Source organism: Myotis myotis, unplaced genomic scaffold (genome assembly GCF_014108235.1).
Source record: "Myotis myotis isolate mMyoMyo1 unplaced genomic scaffold, mMyoMyo1.p scaffold_m19_p_1, whole genome shotgun sequence".
Taxonomy (NCBI): domain Eukaryota; kingdom Metazoa; phylum Chordata; class Mammalia; order Chiroptera; family Vespertilionidae; genus Myotis; species Myotis myotis.
This window is the reverse complement of record NW_023416313.1, coordinates 81,788,271-81,804,754: the sequence shown is the minus strand read 5'-3', so window position 1 is coordinate 81,804,754 and position 16,484 is coordinate 81,788,271. Positions and strand designations below refer to the sequence as shown.

The 16,484-nt window shown below is 40.8% G+C and overlaps 1 protein-coding gene across 19 annotated transcripts in view; it reads right to left on the bottom strand.

The window, feature by feature from the left end:
* Positions 1–16,484, bottom strand: part of LARP4B (La ribonucleoprotein 4B) — a 108,766-nt gene that overhangs the window by 41,592 nt on the left and 50,690 nt on the right. For 12 of the 19 annotated variants that reach the window (XM_036342638.1, XM_036342688.1, XM_036342707.1 and 9 more), the window contains 2 exons: positions 2,369–2,519; positions 1,977–2,117 (listed from right to left, as the gene is read on the bottom strand). In XM_036342638.1, coding sequence (XP_036198531.1) covers positions 1,977–2,117; positions 2,369–2,519 — 292 coding nt within the window. Of the gene's footprint in view, positions 1–1,976; positions 2,118–2,368; positions 2,520–12,160; positions 14,693–16,484 lie in introns of those variants that run through there. The other 7 variants (XM_036342622.1, XM_036342582.1, XM_036342631.1 and 4 more) reach the window with 4 other exon arrangements.

The window sequence follows — 16,484 nt, the reverse complement described above, 5'->3', positions numbered from 1 at the left end:
ACGGCAGTTTTATTTGGAAACAAACCAAGTATTCATCAATAGATGAATGGAAAAACATACTGGAATACTACTCAGCAACAAAAAGGAACAACCTGTGAATGTTACAACATGAATGAACCTCAAAATTTATAAGCCAACTAAAAGAAGTAGTGATCTTGATTGTGGTGATGGTTTTATAGGTATACCATCGTATCACATTTGGGAGAGGTATCAATGAGGAATGAAGTCAGAAAATCAATTTTATAATGCAATGAATACTGTGCTATAAACTAGGAAAAATAAAACTTATAGAAAAGCTGGGATATACTTAAAATAGGTGATGTTTACTGTATATCAATTATGCTTCAAGAGGCTCTACATCCAAAAATAATGAAGAAGAGGAGAGTGCTGGGTCTGAAGACAGAACAGAAGTTGTGAAACAGCAGTCCAGAAGAATGACTTCCCTGGGCCACTGTGGGCCATGCTAAGGGTCCACTGGAAGTTTGTGATCAAGAACTTAAAGCAAAACTATACTTCTATGTAGTTTTGTTCAGCCACATGTATCTATCTGCTCAGGAATAGGCACATAATAGGTAAATTATATTTAAACAAGTTTGAAGCATTTGCTAAGTGAGCAACTATGAAGGAAGTAATGAAATGAAGGCGAAAGGCGGGTCATGGGAGATTACAGAGGTCAGTGGAAACATTCAACAAGTGCTAGCCAAATTAGCAACAGCGCAGACAAGGTCTTCAAAGGTGTGGCCCTTTAAGGCAGCGGTTCTCAACCTGTGGGTCACGACCCCTTTGACAGTCGAAAGACCCTTTCACAGGGGTCGCCTAAGACCATCCTGCATATCAGATATTTACATTACAATTCATAACAGTAGCAACATTACAGTTATGAAGTAGCAACGAAAATAATTTTATGGTTGGGTCACAACATGAGGAACCGTATTTAAAGGGCCAGAAGGTTGAGAACCACTGCTTTAAGGGCAAAAATAACCAAATATATGATGCCAAACACTTACCGTACATGGTGGTGCGTGTGTACCTCTTGTATGTAACAACATTTGGTAGTGAGAACATAACACAGAAAGGGAGGGTGTGCTTTCTCACTCATGTAACTCAAGTGTATCTCTAGACAGAGAGACTGAGCACACTTCACCTGCATCAGCTCTGCTAGCTAACTTAGGATAGTCATTCCTTCTTCTTGAGGTGCCCCTTTCAACTAACTGTCAATGAAAGTACAGCCTACCTCTTAGGTCTCTGGGGGTTATAGACTATGTCAGAAACAAACTTGGAGGTGAGTTTTGATGTCCCATAATGTAGGCACTTCTATATCTACCCATATCCAGGCACCCCAAGAAGAACTGCTCTCTTTTCCTTGTTCTTTTCTTCTTTTGAAAATAGCTTTAGCCCTAACTGGTTTGGCTCAGAGGATAGAGCGTTGGACTGTGGACTCAAGGGTCCCAGGTTCGATTCCGGTCAAGGGCATGTACCTTGGTTGCGGGCACATCCCCAGTGGGGAGTGTGCAGGAGGCAGCTGATCGATGTTTCTCTCTCATCGATGTTTCTAACTCTCTATCCCTCTCCCTTCCGCTCTGTAAAAAATCAATAAAATATATATTTAAAAAATAAAAAAGAAAATAGCTTTAAATACCTCTTTAAAAAGACCCAACTTCCTTTGGGCTTGACTCTCAATTTCACACTAATGTTCCCTATCTGTGCTCTCACACTCTGCCACATGGTAGATCTTCTGCTTCTCTCAGTCCAATGGGACTTACTTTGCAGGAAGTGCTCAGGTCTCACACTCTTTCCATGATGCCTTCCGAGACCAGAAAGCCTCATCTCTGTCCATACAGGAGTGAGTTTAAAATAGATTCAAAAGAAGCACTATCAGGCACACTGTGCAGGGAAAGATTTAAAAAGCTAAATTTCAAAAAGCAACATAAAAAGCCTGTACTCTATATGAAAATGAATTCATAAAGCAGCTTTACCTGTTTCGCTGTTTTCAGGCAGAGACTCATATTCAGAGTGATCCAGAGCCAAAGTATTCATGGCTGTTTGGTCCAACTCCTGTAACTCTGACAGTGCTGCATTTTCATGACTTTTGTCACCATCACCATTGGCATCCAATTCTGTATTTAGGAATTTTATCCCAAAAGATAGGGTTAGAAGAGTAACTTTCTCTTAAAACAAAACAAAAGCTTATGTATATAGTTAGTTCGATTCTTTTAAGTTGATGGTGAAAGATGGTATGGCTCTTAAGTAGTATCACAAACCAGGACACAAATTTTAATTAACAATTTCTTAAAAACAATTTAAAAGGAAACAAAGACCACGCCTGGAGGGCTTAGATGCTCCTCATGGCATTGAGCTCACCACTCACCCTCCTGGCTGTAGTTGGGACGCTGGCAGGAGGTGTCCTCCCAGGCTGCACTCACACCACTGTCTGATGCACTACCTGCCTCCAAATGTAACACAGGTGTCCCCCATACTTTTGCATTGGGGTTTAGCTCCGAAACCTTGGCTGTTGGTACCTACGAAAAATTTTGATATATGCATTTGTATCCAAATTCTAATCAAATGCAATTATACTTAATCAGAATTAAAATGCAGAAAATTTATGCTAAAAAGGGCTGAGCCTATGTACACATACTTTAGGGGTGAAATCAAGGGCAACAGTAACAAAAGTGGGTGCATTCAGAACTCAATTTCTCATTAGAATCTAAATTCCTACTGAATACAAGGCTCTCTAGAGACAGTAACTGATAAATAACTATGAATCCAATTATCATCAATGCTCTAGACTACCCAACAAAATTTGCAGAATTGCAAATCTGAATAGAACATAGATAGATAAAATTTGAAAATAAACCTCAAACACTCATATAAGCAAAGGATGTAGAAAATGAAAGTTCTTCCAGAAAAAAAGGTCTCTAACAGCTCTGTCAGAGGGGTGCTTGATGGGGCACTTCTGGGTCCATGCTCACTTCAGGATCACTGGCCTCTTGCTGTCCAGGCAGACCAGACGCTTCTGCTCCATTTGTCCCAGGTACTCACACTATCCCAAGTACTCACATGCTACCACCTTCACCTTCTTTAGGGACTGGGGAGGTCTTTTCCGGTGAACCTTATTAAACTAACAACCACCCCAACTTTTCTTCTGCTCACCTGAGCGGCTCCACGAGTCTAAAGAAAAGTTAGTCAAAAATGCTGCTCAAAAAATAAAATGCTGCTCCTCAAATTAACTCCAGTTCTGCTGCCATAATCTTTCAGTAAACCCAGCCAAATTATTCACCTTTTTCCAGGTACTAGAGCCTTGACCCCACTGTACAGGGGTCAGAGCATCTGAAGGAAGGGACCAGAGTCCTGGTCCCAGGAGCCCTTGAGCAATGCCAAGCAGGAGCCCTGAGTTTGGTGTCGTCTCATTGCATTAACCCAGAAAGGTGCACATATTGCCCGATGCTCTCCTAATGTAAACAGGGACAGGATAAGTCATCAAAGAAACCACAAATAAATTAACAACCTTAAAAAAGACAAAATACACCAACTTACACCATACACAAAAATAAACTCAAAATCGATAAAGGACTTAAACTAAGACGGGAAACCATAAAAATATTAGAGGAATCCACAGGCAGCAAAATCTCAGACATATGCCGAAGCAGTATTTTCACCAATACAGCTCCTAGGGCAATGGAAACTAAAGAGAAAATAAACAAATGGGACTACATCAAAATGAAAAGCTTCTGCACAGCAAAAGAAACCATCAACAAAACAACAAGAAAGCCCACTGCATGGGAGAACATATTTGCCAATGTTATCACCGATAAGAATTTAATCTCCAACATTTATAGAGAACTCATACAACTTAACAAAAGGAAGATAAACAACCCAATCAAAAAATGGGCAACGAACCTAAATAGGTACTTTTCAAAAGAGGACATTCAGAAAGCCAAGAGACATATGAAAACATGCTCAAAGTCACTAATCATCTGAGAGATGCAAATCAAAACAACAATGCGGTACCATCTCACACCTGTTAGAATAGCTATCATCAACAAATGACAAGTGCAGGCGAGGATGTGGAGAAAAAGGAACCCTTGTGCAATGCTGGTGGGAATGCAGACTGGTGCAGCCACTGTGGAGAACAGTAAACTAAAAATGGAATTCCCATTTGACCCAGTGATTCCACTTCTAGGAATATATCCCAAGAAACTAGAAACACCTATCAGAAAAGATATATGCACCTCTATGTTTGAAGCAGCACAATTTACCATAGCTAAGATTTGGAAACAGCCTAAGTGCCCATCAGCAGATGAGTGGATTAAAAACTGTGGTACATATACACAATGGAATACTATGCTACAGTAAAAAAAAGAATGAATTCTTACCATTTGCAACAGCATGGATGGAACTGGAGATTATTATGCTAAGTGAAATAAGCCAGTCAGAGATAGATAAATATTACATGATCTTATTCATTTGTGGAATATAATGAACATAAACTGATGAATAAAAACAGATCAAGAGACAGAGAAAACTCGATCAGACCGTCAAACCTCAGAGGGAAGGGAGGGGAGGGTGGGGGTAAGAGGGAGAAATCAACCAAAGGACTTGTATGCATGCATATAAGCCTAACCAATGGACACAGACACCAGGGAGGTGAGGGCATGAGTGGGGGGTGGGGGGGGGGGGGTAATGAGAGGATAAGGATACATATGTAATACCTTAATCAATAAAGGAAAAAAAAGACAAAATAAATTCACTCTAGTTGGGGTGATTAAAGTTTCAAGTAAAAAACAACTACTTCTAAAATCGACAGTAGAAGCCAATGTGGTTAAAACTATCGTATCTACTTTATTCATATTCAGGAGGCAAGGCAATAAATATGTCCACAAAATAGGATGTCTCAGTGAATGCCTACCTGGAAGTTTCCTCATTGTTTAGGTATTGGTGAATAGGCAAAAAACAGGGTTCCCCTTTACCTTCAAGAAAACTAGACTCAAGCCCTGGCTGTTACACTCAGTGGTTAGAGCACCAGCCTGCGCACAGTGGAGTCACAGGTTCCATTTCCTATCAAGAGCACAAACCTGGGCCCAGCTGGCATGGCTCAGTGGCTGACTATGAACCAAGGGCATGAACCTAGGTTGCAGGTTCGATCCCCAGCCTTGGTCAGGGCATGTGTGGGAGGCAACCAATCAATGTATCTCTCTCACATTGATGTTTCTCACTCTCCTCCCTCCCCCCGCCCCTTTCTTCCACTCTCTCTAAAAATCAATGAAAAAAAATAACCTTGGGTGAGGGTTAGCAAATAATAATAAAAAATAAAAGAATACTATACTTAAGAAGTACTGAGTCTTGAATCCCTGTTTGTATATGGTGCCTACAGTTCCAGTTCATCTTGGCCTTTGCTTCTGCACAAGGTGTTTCTCTATTTGTCTCTCATCCCCTGCCCCCATGTCCCCAATAAATACTCCCCAAATGCTCAGTGAGTGCCAGGCGCAACACTAAGCCATCAGGATAGAACAATGCAGATACAACCCTCGTTGCAAAGAGCAATGCAAAAGGTACTCTGCATCTAATACACCACTACTACCTTCCTCGGCATTCACACCTGTACCATCTGCTTTTCCCCCCCTTTTAAATCATGTCTCTGTTCTCTTTCTTTTTCCTAACACTTGTATAAACCACTATTTCTAATTATAGTGGAACCTTGGTTCTTGAACCAAATTCATTATGGAAGGCTGTTCAAGAAGTGATTTGTTCGAAAACCGAATCATTTCTTTCCCATTAGAAATCATGTAAATTGAATTATTCCATTCCAGACCCCCTCTCCCAAAAATGATTCTGTTTTAACTTTTCTTATATACAGTACATTCCTAATGTACTGTTTAATCTATAAACACTTCTGAAATTTTTGGAACCACCCCCTATTAGCCTTATATGAATTTTTCATATAGCACTGCCTCCAAAATGCTCTCACCAGCTAAATGCTTTTTGCTGATCCAATCAACAACTGTTTTCTACCTATTCAATTGCCTTGGGTTGTTGTTTTGTGAGCAATTTCACACTCTTAGCAACATTAGTACTCTTGATGGCTTCACTATGTGTTTTTTATTTTTATTTTTTAAATCTTAGCAACTCTTTAAAAAAAAATCTTTATTGTTGTAAGTATTACATATGTCTCCCATTTTTCCCCACTGACTCCTTCTAGCCTGCCCCCATTCTCCAGGCCTTCACCACCTTATTGTCTGTGTCCATGGGTTATATGCATACAAGTTCTTTGGTTGATCTCTTCCCATCCACCCAACCTCGGCCTTCCCTGAGATTTCACAGTATGTTCCATGCTTCTATGTCACCAGATCTATTCTGTTCATCAGTTTATTCTGTTCACTAGATTCCATATATGAGTGAGATCATGTGATATTTGTTTTTTCTCTGACTGGCTTATTTTGCTTAAGCATAATACTCTCCAGGTTCCTCCATGCTATCTCAAAGGATAAGCGATCCTTCTTTTTTTTTTTTTTTTTTTCTGCTGCATAGTATTCCATGGTGTAAATGTACCACAGCTTTTTTATCCACTCATCTACTGGTGGGCACTTGGGCTGTTTCCAGATCTTAACTATTGTAAATTGTGCTGCTATGAACATAGGAGTGCATACATCCTTTCTGATGGGTGTTTCTGATTTCCTAGGATATATTCTTAGAGGTGGGATGACTGGGTCAAATGAGAGTTCCATTTTTAATTTTTTGAGGAAACTCCATACTGCTTTCCATAATGGCTGCACAAGTCTGCATTCCCACCAGCAGTGTACTAGGGTTCCCTTTTCTCTACAGCCTTGCCAGCAAAATTAACACCCAGAAATCAATGGCATTTTTATACAACAATAATGAACTCATAAAGAGAAACTAAAAGAACAATCCCACTTACCATTGCAACAAAAAAATTAAGATACTTAGGAATAAACTTAACCAAAGATGTAAAAGACCTTAACTTGGAAAACTACAAGACGTTGAAGAAAAGAGGTAGAGGAAAATATAAAGTGGAAGAATATGCCATGTTCATGGATTGCTAGAATCAACATCATCAAATGTCCATACTACCCAAAATGTCAACACAATCCCTATTAAAATACCCATGGCATATTTCACAGGTCTAAAAAACTCCAAAAATTTATATGGAACCAAAAAAGACCACAAATACCCGAGCTGGTTTGGCTCAGTGGTAGAGTGTCGGCCTGCGGATTGAAGGGTCCCTGGTTTGATTCTAGTCAAGGGCATATGCCCGGGTTGTGGGCCGGATCCCAAGTAGGGGGCATTTAGGAGGCAGCCGATCAATTACTCTCATCATTGATGCTTCTATCTCTCCCTTTCTCCCCTTCATCTCTGAAATCAATAAAAATATTTTTTTTAAAAAAAAAAAACAACAAAAAAAATGAATAGCCACAGCAATCTTGAGAAAGAAGAACAAAGTTGGAGGGATCACAATACTAGGTATCATGTTATACTACAAAGCCACTATACTCAAAACAACTTGATACTGGCACAAGAACAGGCATATAGATCAATGAAATAGAACAGAGAATCCAGAAATCAACTCAAGCCATTATGCTCAATTAATATTTGACAAAGATTTGACAAAGGAGGCAAGAGAATACAATGGAGTAAAGACAGTCTCCTCAATAAATGGTGCTGGGAAAATTGGACAGATGCATGCAAAAATATAAAACTAGACCACCAACTTATACCCTATACAAGAATAAACTCAAAATGCATAAAAGACTTAAATGTAAGTTATGAAACTATAAAAATCCTAGAAGAAAACATAGGCAGTAAAAGCTTGGAAACCTCTCATAGCAATATGTTTGCCAATACATCTCCTAAAAGGGAAACAAAGGAGAAAATAAACAAATGGGAAGCTTCTGCACAGCAAAAGAAACTATCAACAAAATGAAAAGGGAGCCCACTGTATGAGAACATATTTGGCAATGATATATCTGATAAAGGAAATGATATATCTAATATATCCAAAATATATAAGGAACTCATACAACTTAACAAAAGAAAGACAAACAATCCAATAAAAAAATGAGCAAAGGACCTAAATAGACACTTCTCCAAAGTGAAAATACAGATGGCCAAGAGACATGAAAAACGCTCAAAGTTACTGATCATCAGAGAGATACAAATTAAAGCGATAATGAGGTATCACCTCACACCTGTCAGAAATGTCTACCATCAACAAATAGCTTCTCTATGTTTTTACCTTTATGTAATTTACTACTTCGTAAGCAGTAGATACTCAAATCCAAATCAACTATTAGCGACTTCATGATTTAAAGCAATTAACCAGTATTAAAAAGATACTCTAAGATGTGACAAGAATGAAAAACAGGAGACATAAGTCCTAATGGCATGATAACTAACACTAGAGAGTTGGCTAGGTGCCAGAATATTCTATGTGCTTACCTGTATATAATCATGACAAGCCTGTCAGATAGTAGTAATCACTGCCTCCATTTCAGAAATAAGAAAACCAAGAAAGAGACAGGCTATGTAACTTGCTCCCCACCCCCGCCGCCCCGAAAATGATGGTAATAACAAAAAGTGCTCTAATGTCAGCAAAAACATTTATCAAGAGTTCATTAACTTCTTGCAACTCACATGAGAAATAACTTATTAAAATTATTTCCTTGAAATGTGGTTATTCTCTTACAATTATACTAGATGCCCAGTGCACGAATTCATGCACAGGTGGGTTCAGGTGGCCCGGCTCCAATTGGGGCAGATCGGGGCCAGGCCTGTTGGGAGGAGGAGATGGCCGGAGGTTGGCCAGCTGGCCGGGACCCAATCAGGGCCAGGATGGCTCGGGGGGAGGGGCCATGGGCAATTGGCTGGCGGGCCCCGTACCTGATTGGGGTGGGGGGTCCAATTGGGGCCAGGGCAAGCCATGGTGAGGGGCTGTGGGTAGTGGGCCAGCTGGCCTCACCCCCAATTGGTATGTGGGCAGCAATAGGGGGTGGAGCTGGCTGGGGGGAGGGGCCGCAGGCTGATCAGGGTGGTGGGGGCCCATCGGGGGCAGGGCCAGTGGGGGGGAAGGGAAGGGGCTGCAGGCAGTTGGCTGGCCGGCCCCACCTCTGATCGCAGTGGGGGGACCGATCTGGGATGGGACAGGTGGGGGAAGGGGCTGCAGGAGATTAGTCAGCTGGCCCTGCCTCCTATTGGGGTGAGAGAGGCCTATCAAAGGTAGTGCTGGCTAGGGGAAGGGGCCACGGGAGGTTGGCCAGTTGGCCCCACCCCTTGATCAGGCTGGTTCACTGGCCGCAGCGGATGTCATAGCGACCAATAGTTCCGGTGGTGTGGTCACCAGCTTTTTATATAGATGGATAGAACTTCCAAATGATTATCAACAACTTGACCTGCTTGGCCACCCAAGTCTTATTTTTCCACTGAAAATCATGACTAAACAATGATCATTAGAACCAGAAATGAAGTGACCTTAAAAAACACATTTTGCCTGGCTGGGTGGCATAGTTGTTTGGAGTACCATCCAGTACACCAAAAGGTTGCAAGTTTGATTCCTAGTCTCTGAGCATGTATTTAGGCTGTGGTTCAATCCCTGTTTGAAGCACATATGGGAGGGAATCATTCACTGTTTCTCTCTCACACTGATGTTTCTCTCTCTCTCCCCCCTCCACCCCCTTCCTCTCTCTCTAAAAATCAAGATATCCTCAGGTGACAATGAAAAAAAAAGTTCTAAATCAATATTGCATAAATCACCAATATTACTCTTTGAAGAGTACAGCAGCCCCAAATTCTGATGCTCTAAAGAAATTCTTCTGCTCAGCTGGTGTGGCTCAGTGGTCGGTTGTCGACCTATGAACCAGGAGATCAATGTTCCACTCCTGGTCAGGGCACATGCCCAGGTTGTGGTTGCTGGCTCAGTCCCCAGTCAGGGGCACGCAGGAGGCAGCTGATCAATGATTCTCTCTCATCATTAATATTTTTCTCCCTCCCTCTCCTTTCCTCTCTGAAATCAATAAAAATATGTATTTTTTTAAAAAGAAACTCTTGTCCTAGCCGGTTTGGCTCAGTGGATAGAGCATCGGCCTGCAGACTGAAGGGTCCCAGGCTTGATTCTGGTTCAGGGGCACATACCTGGGTTGCATGTTGGGGGCATGCAGGAAGCAGCCAATCAATTATTCTCATCATTGATGTTTCTATCTTTCTCTCCCTCTCCATTCCTCTCTGAAATCAATAAAAATATATTTAAAAAATAAACTCTCTACCCGCCCCAAACACAATATGCCATTTAAAAAATTTACCCCAGCCCTGACTGGATAGAGCGTTGGCCTGCAGACTGAAGGGTCCCAGGTTCGATTCCGGTCAAGGGCATATACCTTGGTTGCGGGCACATCCCCAGTACGGAGTGTGCAGGAGGCAGCTGAATCGATGTTTTTCTCTCATCGATGTTTCTAACTCTCTATCCCTCTCCCTTCCTCTCTCTAAAAAAATCAATAAAATATTTTTTTTAAATAAAATAATAAAAATAAATTAAAAAATTTACCCCTAGCAATTCATAAATTTGTGATTTTTACAACATGAGATAGAATGGTCCCACTGACAAGTTACTGAGTAGAAACTAGAGTAACTAATATCAGAGGAAGGGAAAGGCAGGTGGAGAAAATACAACAGTTAAGATAAGGGGGGAAGAGATACACTTACACATTTCTTATTTCAAGTTAGCACAAACTTCCTGGATTTGTTCCTAAGTATGTTTAATAACTCAGAACAATTCACTGGCTTTAGAGTCATGAAGTCTCGTACTTCTGGTTCTTGATCTGTAACATGGACTAACAGCTGCTATTTTAAGATTATATAAAAAAAAGATATCTGTACAAACACTGTGAAAACTAGAGTTGTGAAAAGCAAAGCACTATCCTAAATATAGTATGTCAAATTAGAATGCTGTTTGGACGTATCTCATAATTGAAAAGCTAATTCAGAACATTACACATGTATCTCACTTAGAGGCAGAAGAGCAGGACAGCAACAGAACCCGTGCGCACTCTACATTGTACATTGTACCACGCACTGAAATTAGCAGCCAATTGTTAATCGTGTTTGCTCATGTAAATGATCATATGCATAGGATTAAAAGGCCTAATTTTATAGTGTTTGCCTTTACAATAATTTAAGAAATAAAACTGACTAACTTAAATGAAACTCTGGTAAAACTCCCAAATGTGGGCATGGAAAGGAAAAAAGTTAATGGATGATTCCCTAAATTATAGAATTTCTACTTATTTATTTCCATATAATAGGCACTAATTAACATTTACTCTACATCTATCTCCTTGCTATTACCAACCATTTTTCTTGCCTAATGCAACAAAAATGACTAATAAACTACTGTTTAAATAAATAAAATCTCACTATTAAAAGTATGTCCTTTCAACCATACATGTCCAAAAGGACTGCTTTAAGAGAACGCTAACTTTCCTGTTTGTGAAATATTTGCATTTATTACAGAATTTCTAGAAAGATGCCCAAATTAGCTGCCCATTGGAAAATCATCTGCGAAGGTTCTTCCAAATGAGCAGGACTTGAGTACTGTGGTCTGAAAGCTCTGTAGATGTTTCTGACAGAAAGGAGACAGCAAGATTTCAGAGTGAGTTAAAAGCAGCAAATTTTATCTGCCTTAGACAGTTACCATACAAAAAAAGTGGAAAGCACAGATTTAATTCAGGTACACACTGCAAGTAAACTTTTAGAAAGGATTTTAAACATCCAATGGTTCAAATGCTTGTTCTGCTCAGCAAGCTGGTGAGAAGAAGGTCGGGACTGGCATGTCAGCCTGCACGAGCACATGCATAAGAAGTCCACAAACATAAGATGGTCTGCACAAAGCTGCATCTGACCATCTGAGCAGTACAGGTTTAGTGCTAACAAGAGTTGACAAACACTCTGGCTAAAATACACCAAACAATAAAGTGAATTCATGGTCACCAATTTGGAAATGGTTAAATCAATGCTACATTAACTCATAGCTTCACATAAAGATTCGAACAACTGCCCATTGTTTAGAATAAATCTTTGTTAATTTCAAGTTAAGAGCAATCAAAATGAAAGATTAGTATATCACAGCACAATAAAAACTGATAAAAACACTTACTAACTGTGCACTACTATTCTGCCATCCCCAAATAACACCATCTTCTGCGACTGGTAGCTGATAATGGAGCTTTTCCATCCAAAAGGGAGTGATCTTGAAGTCCTGTGGCTGACTGTACAGGTCCCCCATAAGTATTTGTTCATCCTCTAGTTCACCTTTCACAACTGTGTTAGTCCACAGACAGCCCACCGGATATCGACAACCACCACCTGCCAGGCTTTCAGAAAACATCTGACCTGACAATCCTCCCACTGGATAATAGGAAAGTTCATTCAAAAACTGGGAATACAATTCCTCTGGGAAGCTCTGCAAATCCTCTTTTGAGGGGTTTTCAGATGTATTTATAGTGTCTTCTGAGATTAATAAAACATGGTCCCCACTACTTGGTACTACCATTTCTTTGCTGCCACCTGGTATGACAGGAACTGCCTGCAGTACATCGTGAGGAACAGCTATATGTTTGTCCACTTGGGCCGGATCCACACTAACCAAACAGGAATTGTCAGCAAGAGCGTCACATAACTCTATTTCTCCAAAATTCACCCTTGAACTTCCCACAAAACCCACTTCATCGTTTGAAGCCGGGCCTGTAACTGTGGCTCTGGCATTTCTTTGTGTGAAGTGGTGTGCAAGTCTGCTTGTCCCACATGGACCTCTGCAATAGCTGCTGTTGGAGTCACTGTCTTTCTCCCAGGAAAGTCCCTCTTCCACCTCTTCCCCTATCAGTTCTGTTTTGTGTCCTGCCACCACACCAGTATTTAAGGTATCAGAGACTTCAGTGGAAACCTGCTCCCGTCTTGGATCTCCACCACAGTTAAAAGAGCAGGTCTCCTGTGCTTCTGCCATCTGCATACCTGAACTCAGAGGTGGTACAAGATGAAGATCTTTGTGTTGGCTGTCATTCACTCTGCAGGTTTCATCACATTTTTCTATTTGAAGTATTTCAAAATCAGGGGTTTTTGTTATACTAGAACTAGCACAAGCCAATACATCCTGACCAGGCACTGTCTTGCATTTTACTGTATTTGTTTCCCAGTGGAAGATTGTTTTAGAGTCTAACTTGACATTTTCTATGTCATTTTTACTTGTCTCTCTGTGATTAGACTTTAGGGATTGTTTTTCGGTATGTTCTAGTCTGTGAGGGCCACTAACTGAACTCTTCACACATAGTTCATCTTCTGCTTTATGATTCTGGCCTGTTTCACTCTTTTTTTCTTCAGTGCAGGTGAAAATAAATGCAGAGGACATAAAGTTACTCTGAACACACCTGGGTCCACCAGGAGACTCATTGTTCTGGGGCACTTTCTGCGAACTCCTGAGGTCCTGTGTATCTGTTCTTTGACATAAGCCCTCCACGGTTTTTGCCCGCACTGCATGAGTTAAATCACAGATTTGGGCCTGGGCTATGATGGCCCCAGTATCTGCACAGAGATCTTCCTGACTCAAAGATCTTTCAAAAGCCCTCTTATCATGACCTTCATCTTCAAAAATGCTCATTTCATCCTCATCTTGATAAGACGAACTATTTTCAGGTTGCAAAGCCAATTCTCCTTTGCTTGCAAGCTGGATGCTCCCAGTTCCCAGACTGTGATCACCATGGTACTGCCCCTCTGTCATTGCTGGCCCCAGGTATTCAGGTCTGGGGTCATCACTTCTGTTAGGGGCTGCTTCTCGGAAATCAGCATGAACAAGAAGACACTCATTTCCAAAGCTCGCTGAAGTGATACATCTTTTTGATCTGTCCAATATGTTAACATCTAAATTTGAACAATCACTGTCTTTTAGAAATTTTATAAAGTTCTTTCCTCCTTCCTTTTCAGAGTTTAAACTCTGATCTACATTTGCTTTTACAGCCTGGGTTTCACCACTTTGTTCAATGCTGGAAGTGTCAATTAGATCAATACCTGAGTCACCCATCGGACTTAATAGTACTGAACTATGTCTCTCTCCTTCTTCAGGGATGGCACACATGTATTCTAGTGAGTCAGTGTCTATGTTAGTATTTGATTCAGGTATTATGACAACATTATGTAATGGATTACTTTCTGTGTAATCTGTAGGGAACCCAGTGTAAGTGTTTGCCCTTAAAGACCGAGCCTGCATGTCACCAGTGTTTCCTTTACAAGATGGGTCACTATCAGTCAAAACTTCGAGACTAGGCTCAGTTTTTTCATTAGAGACTTCCTTCACTTCACTTGGACCTAGCAGGCCATCTGGAGATAGTTCTTCCTCTAAGTCCCCTGGACCTCCAGCAGTGTTATCTGGTGGCCAGGCCTCTCTGCAAACCCCCTCAAAAGTGACAGCTGAGGGGCTCTCTTCTGTGGCAGCTGCTCCACACCTGTGCACACATGGCTCATCGTCATTGTCCAGGCTTCCAGGATCTATAACACAGATACTGTAAAACTTGCTCTCTCTTGAATTCCAGCATTGTTCATGATCCACACAAATGGGGTTTGCACCCTCGGTCTCCCTACCAGACACATCTAAAGCATTATTCTCATTACCACAACTGATGTGAACATTTACTGTGATTTCTTTTTCTACTACAGCATTTTTACACGCGACAGAGTGATAGTACAGATGGTTATTTACAAGGGCTCCTTCTTGCACACCCTGGTCAGAAGGCCCCGGGACATGTGAAAGACACTCGTCCTCTTCAGAGCCAATACTTGCAGAGAAACTCCGTGTGCTGTCAGTGTCCACATACAGAGTCTTACAGACACTCTCACAGGCCTGCTCAACAGTAGCAGTACCTGAATTCTTGTCAGTCTCATCCAAATTTTTATACCTAGCTAGGAACTTATACATTAAAGAGGTAATAGAGTTAACCGGTGGCCTCGATCTGTGTGCCCATTTGTGCCCAGACCTCACAAACATCCTTGGCCATATATCAGTCCCAGCAGCTGCCCTGCTGGCTCCATATTCAACATTGTGCAGCTCCTCACCTTCCAATGTATCAAATAATACAGATAAAGTTTTACTTATCTTGTTATCCGGGTCCTTCTCCTCCACAGATTTTTGTAACAGGCCAGTTTTTTCATTGTCATTGTCACCACTTAATTCTTTGCTGAAGCAACAACCCATGTTCAAAAGTTCAAACACATCACAACGCCTGTCGGCACTGTCTAAACTCCAAGTGCACCTCACACTAATTCTCTATGGTTTCTGACGAGAAGCCGACACCCAGACACCAAAAATAGCCCTTTGCACAACAGTCACATGTCCCCGCCACTCAAATCCAAAATCCTAATTACAACAGCCCCTGTTCCACGCACTAAAACCCAAACAACACATGGAACCCAATGACTCAGAACAGCAACAAAACTTTTCATAGTATTCTTCTTATTCTCACAAACTCAATTAAAAAGTAATTAAATTATTATACCTGCCAGAGAAAGAATTTCCAACCTCTTCTTTTTCTATAGTGTTTCAACATTCTCTGAACCATATTTCATGGAATGATGACAACCAAAGAAGTTAGCTTGTATAGTCTCCAAAGGGAAATAACAAAAATTTGCTCTTTAAAATTTATAAGTACTTATAATTATATCTAATTTTCTGAAAGAAATAACATCTGTGGGAGTTCAGAAATAACAATGCTAGGCACAAAATTAGAATGGTGTCTGTTAGAGAAACATGTTGAAGCTTTATTTAAAGAAGTAAATACATAACGTATTTTTGAAGTGTGCTTGTAGAGGGAATGAAAAGATGAAACAAAGTAACAAGACATACAGAATAGTTTTAATAGTCTTTTCTATATAAAAAATATAGTAAAACGTCTTTTTTTTTTTAAATGTATTTTATTGTTTTTTACAGAGGAAGGGAGAGGGATAGAGAATTAGAAACATTGATGAGAGAGAAACATCAATCAGCTGCCTCTTGCACACTCCCTACTGGGTATGTGCCCGCAACCAAAGTACACGCCCTTGACCGGAATCAAACCTGGGACCCTTGAGTCCGCAGGCCAATGCTCTATCCACTGAGCCAAACCAGTGAGGGCAAACGTCTTTTATTTCAAATTTGTATTTCAGGCTGTAATTTCTCTACTGAGGTCCAACCAGCCCCACCTGCCCACTTCACTGCTCACTTGAATTTCTGCCAAGTGGATTTTCCCTCCACAAACCTTTACTTCTGCAGTTTTTTCCACCCTAAAATAAATGAAACCAATTGCTCAACTATCCTTGATTTATCTTTCCCTTACCCCAACATCTACAACATCCAATCCACAGAGTTGTGTGATTCAATCTACCTCTAAAATAAATTTGCAATCCATTTACTCCAAGTCTAAGCCACCATCATTTCTCACCTTCATTGCTTAACAGTT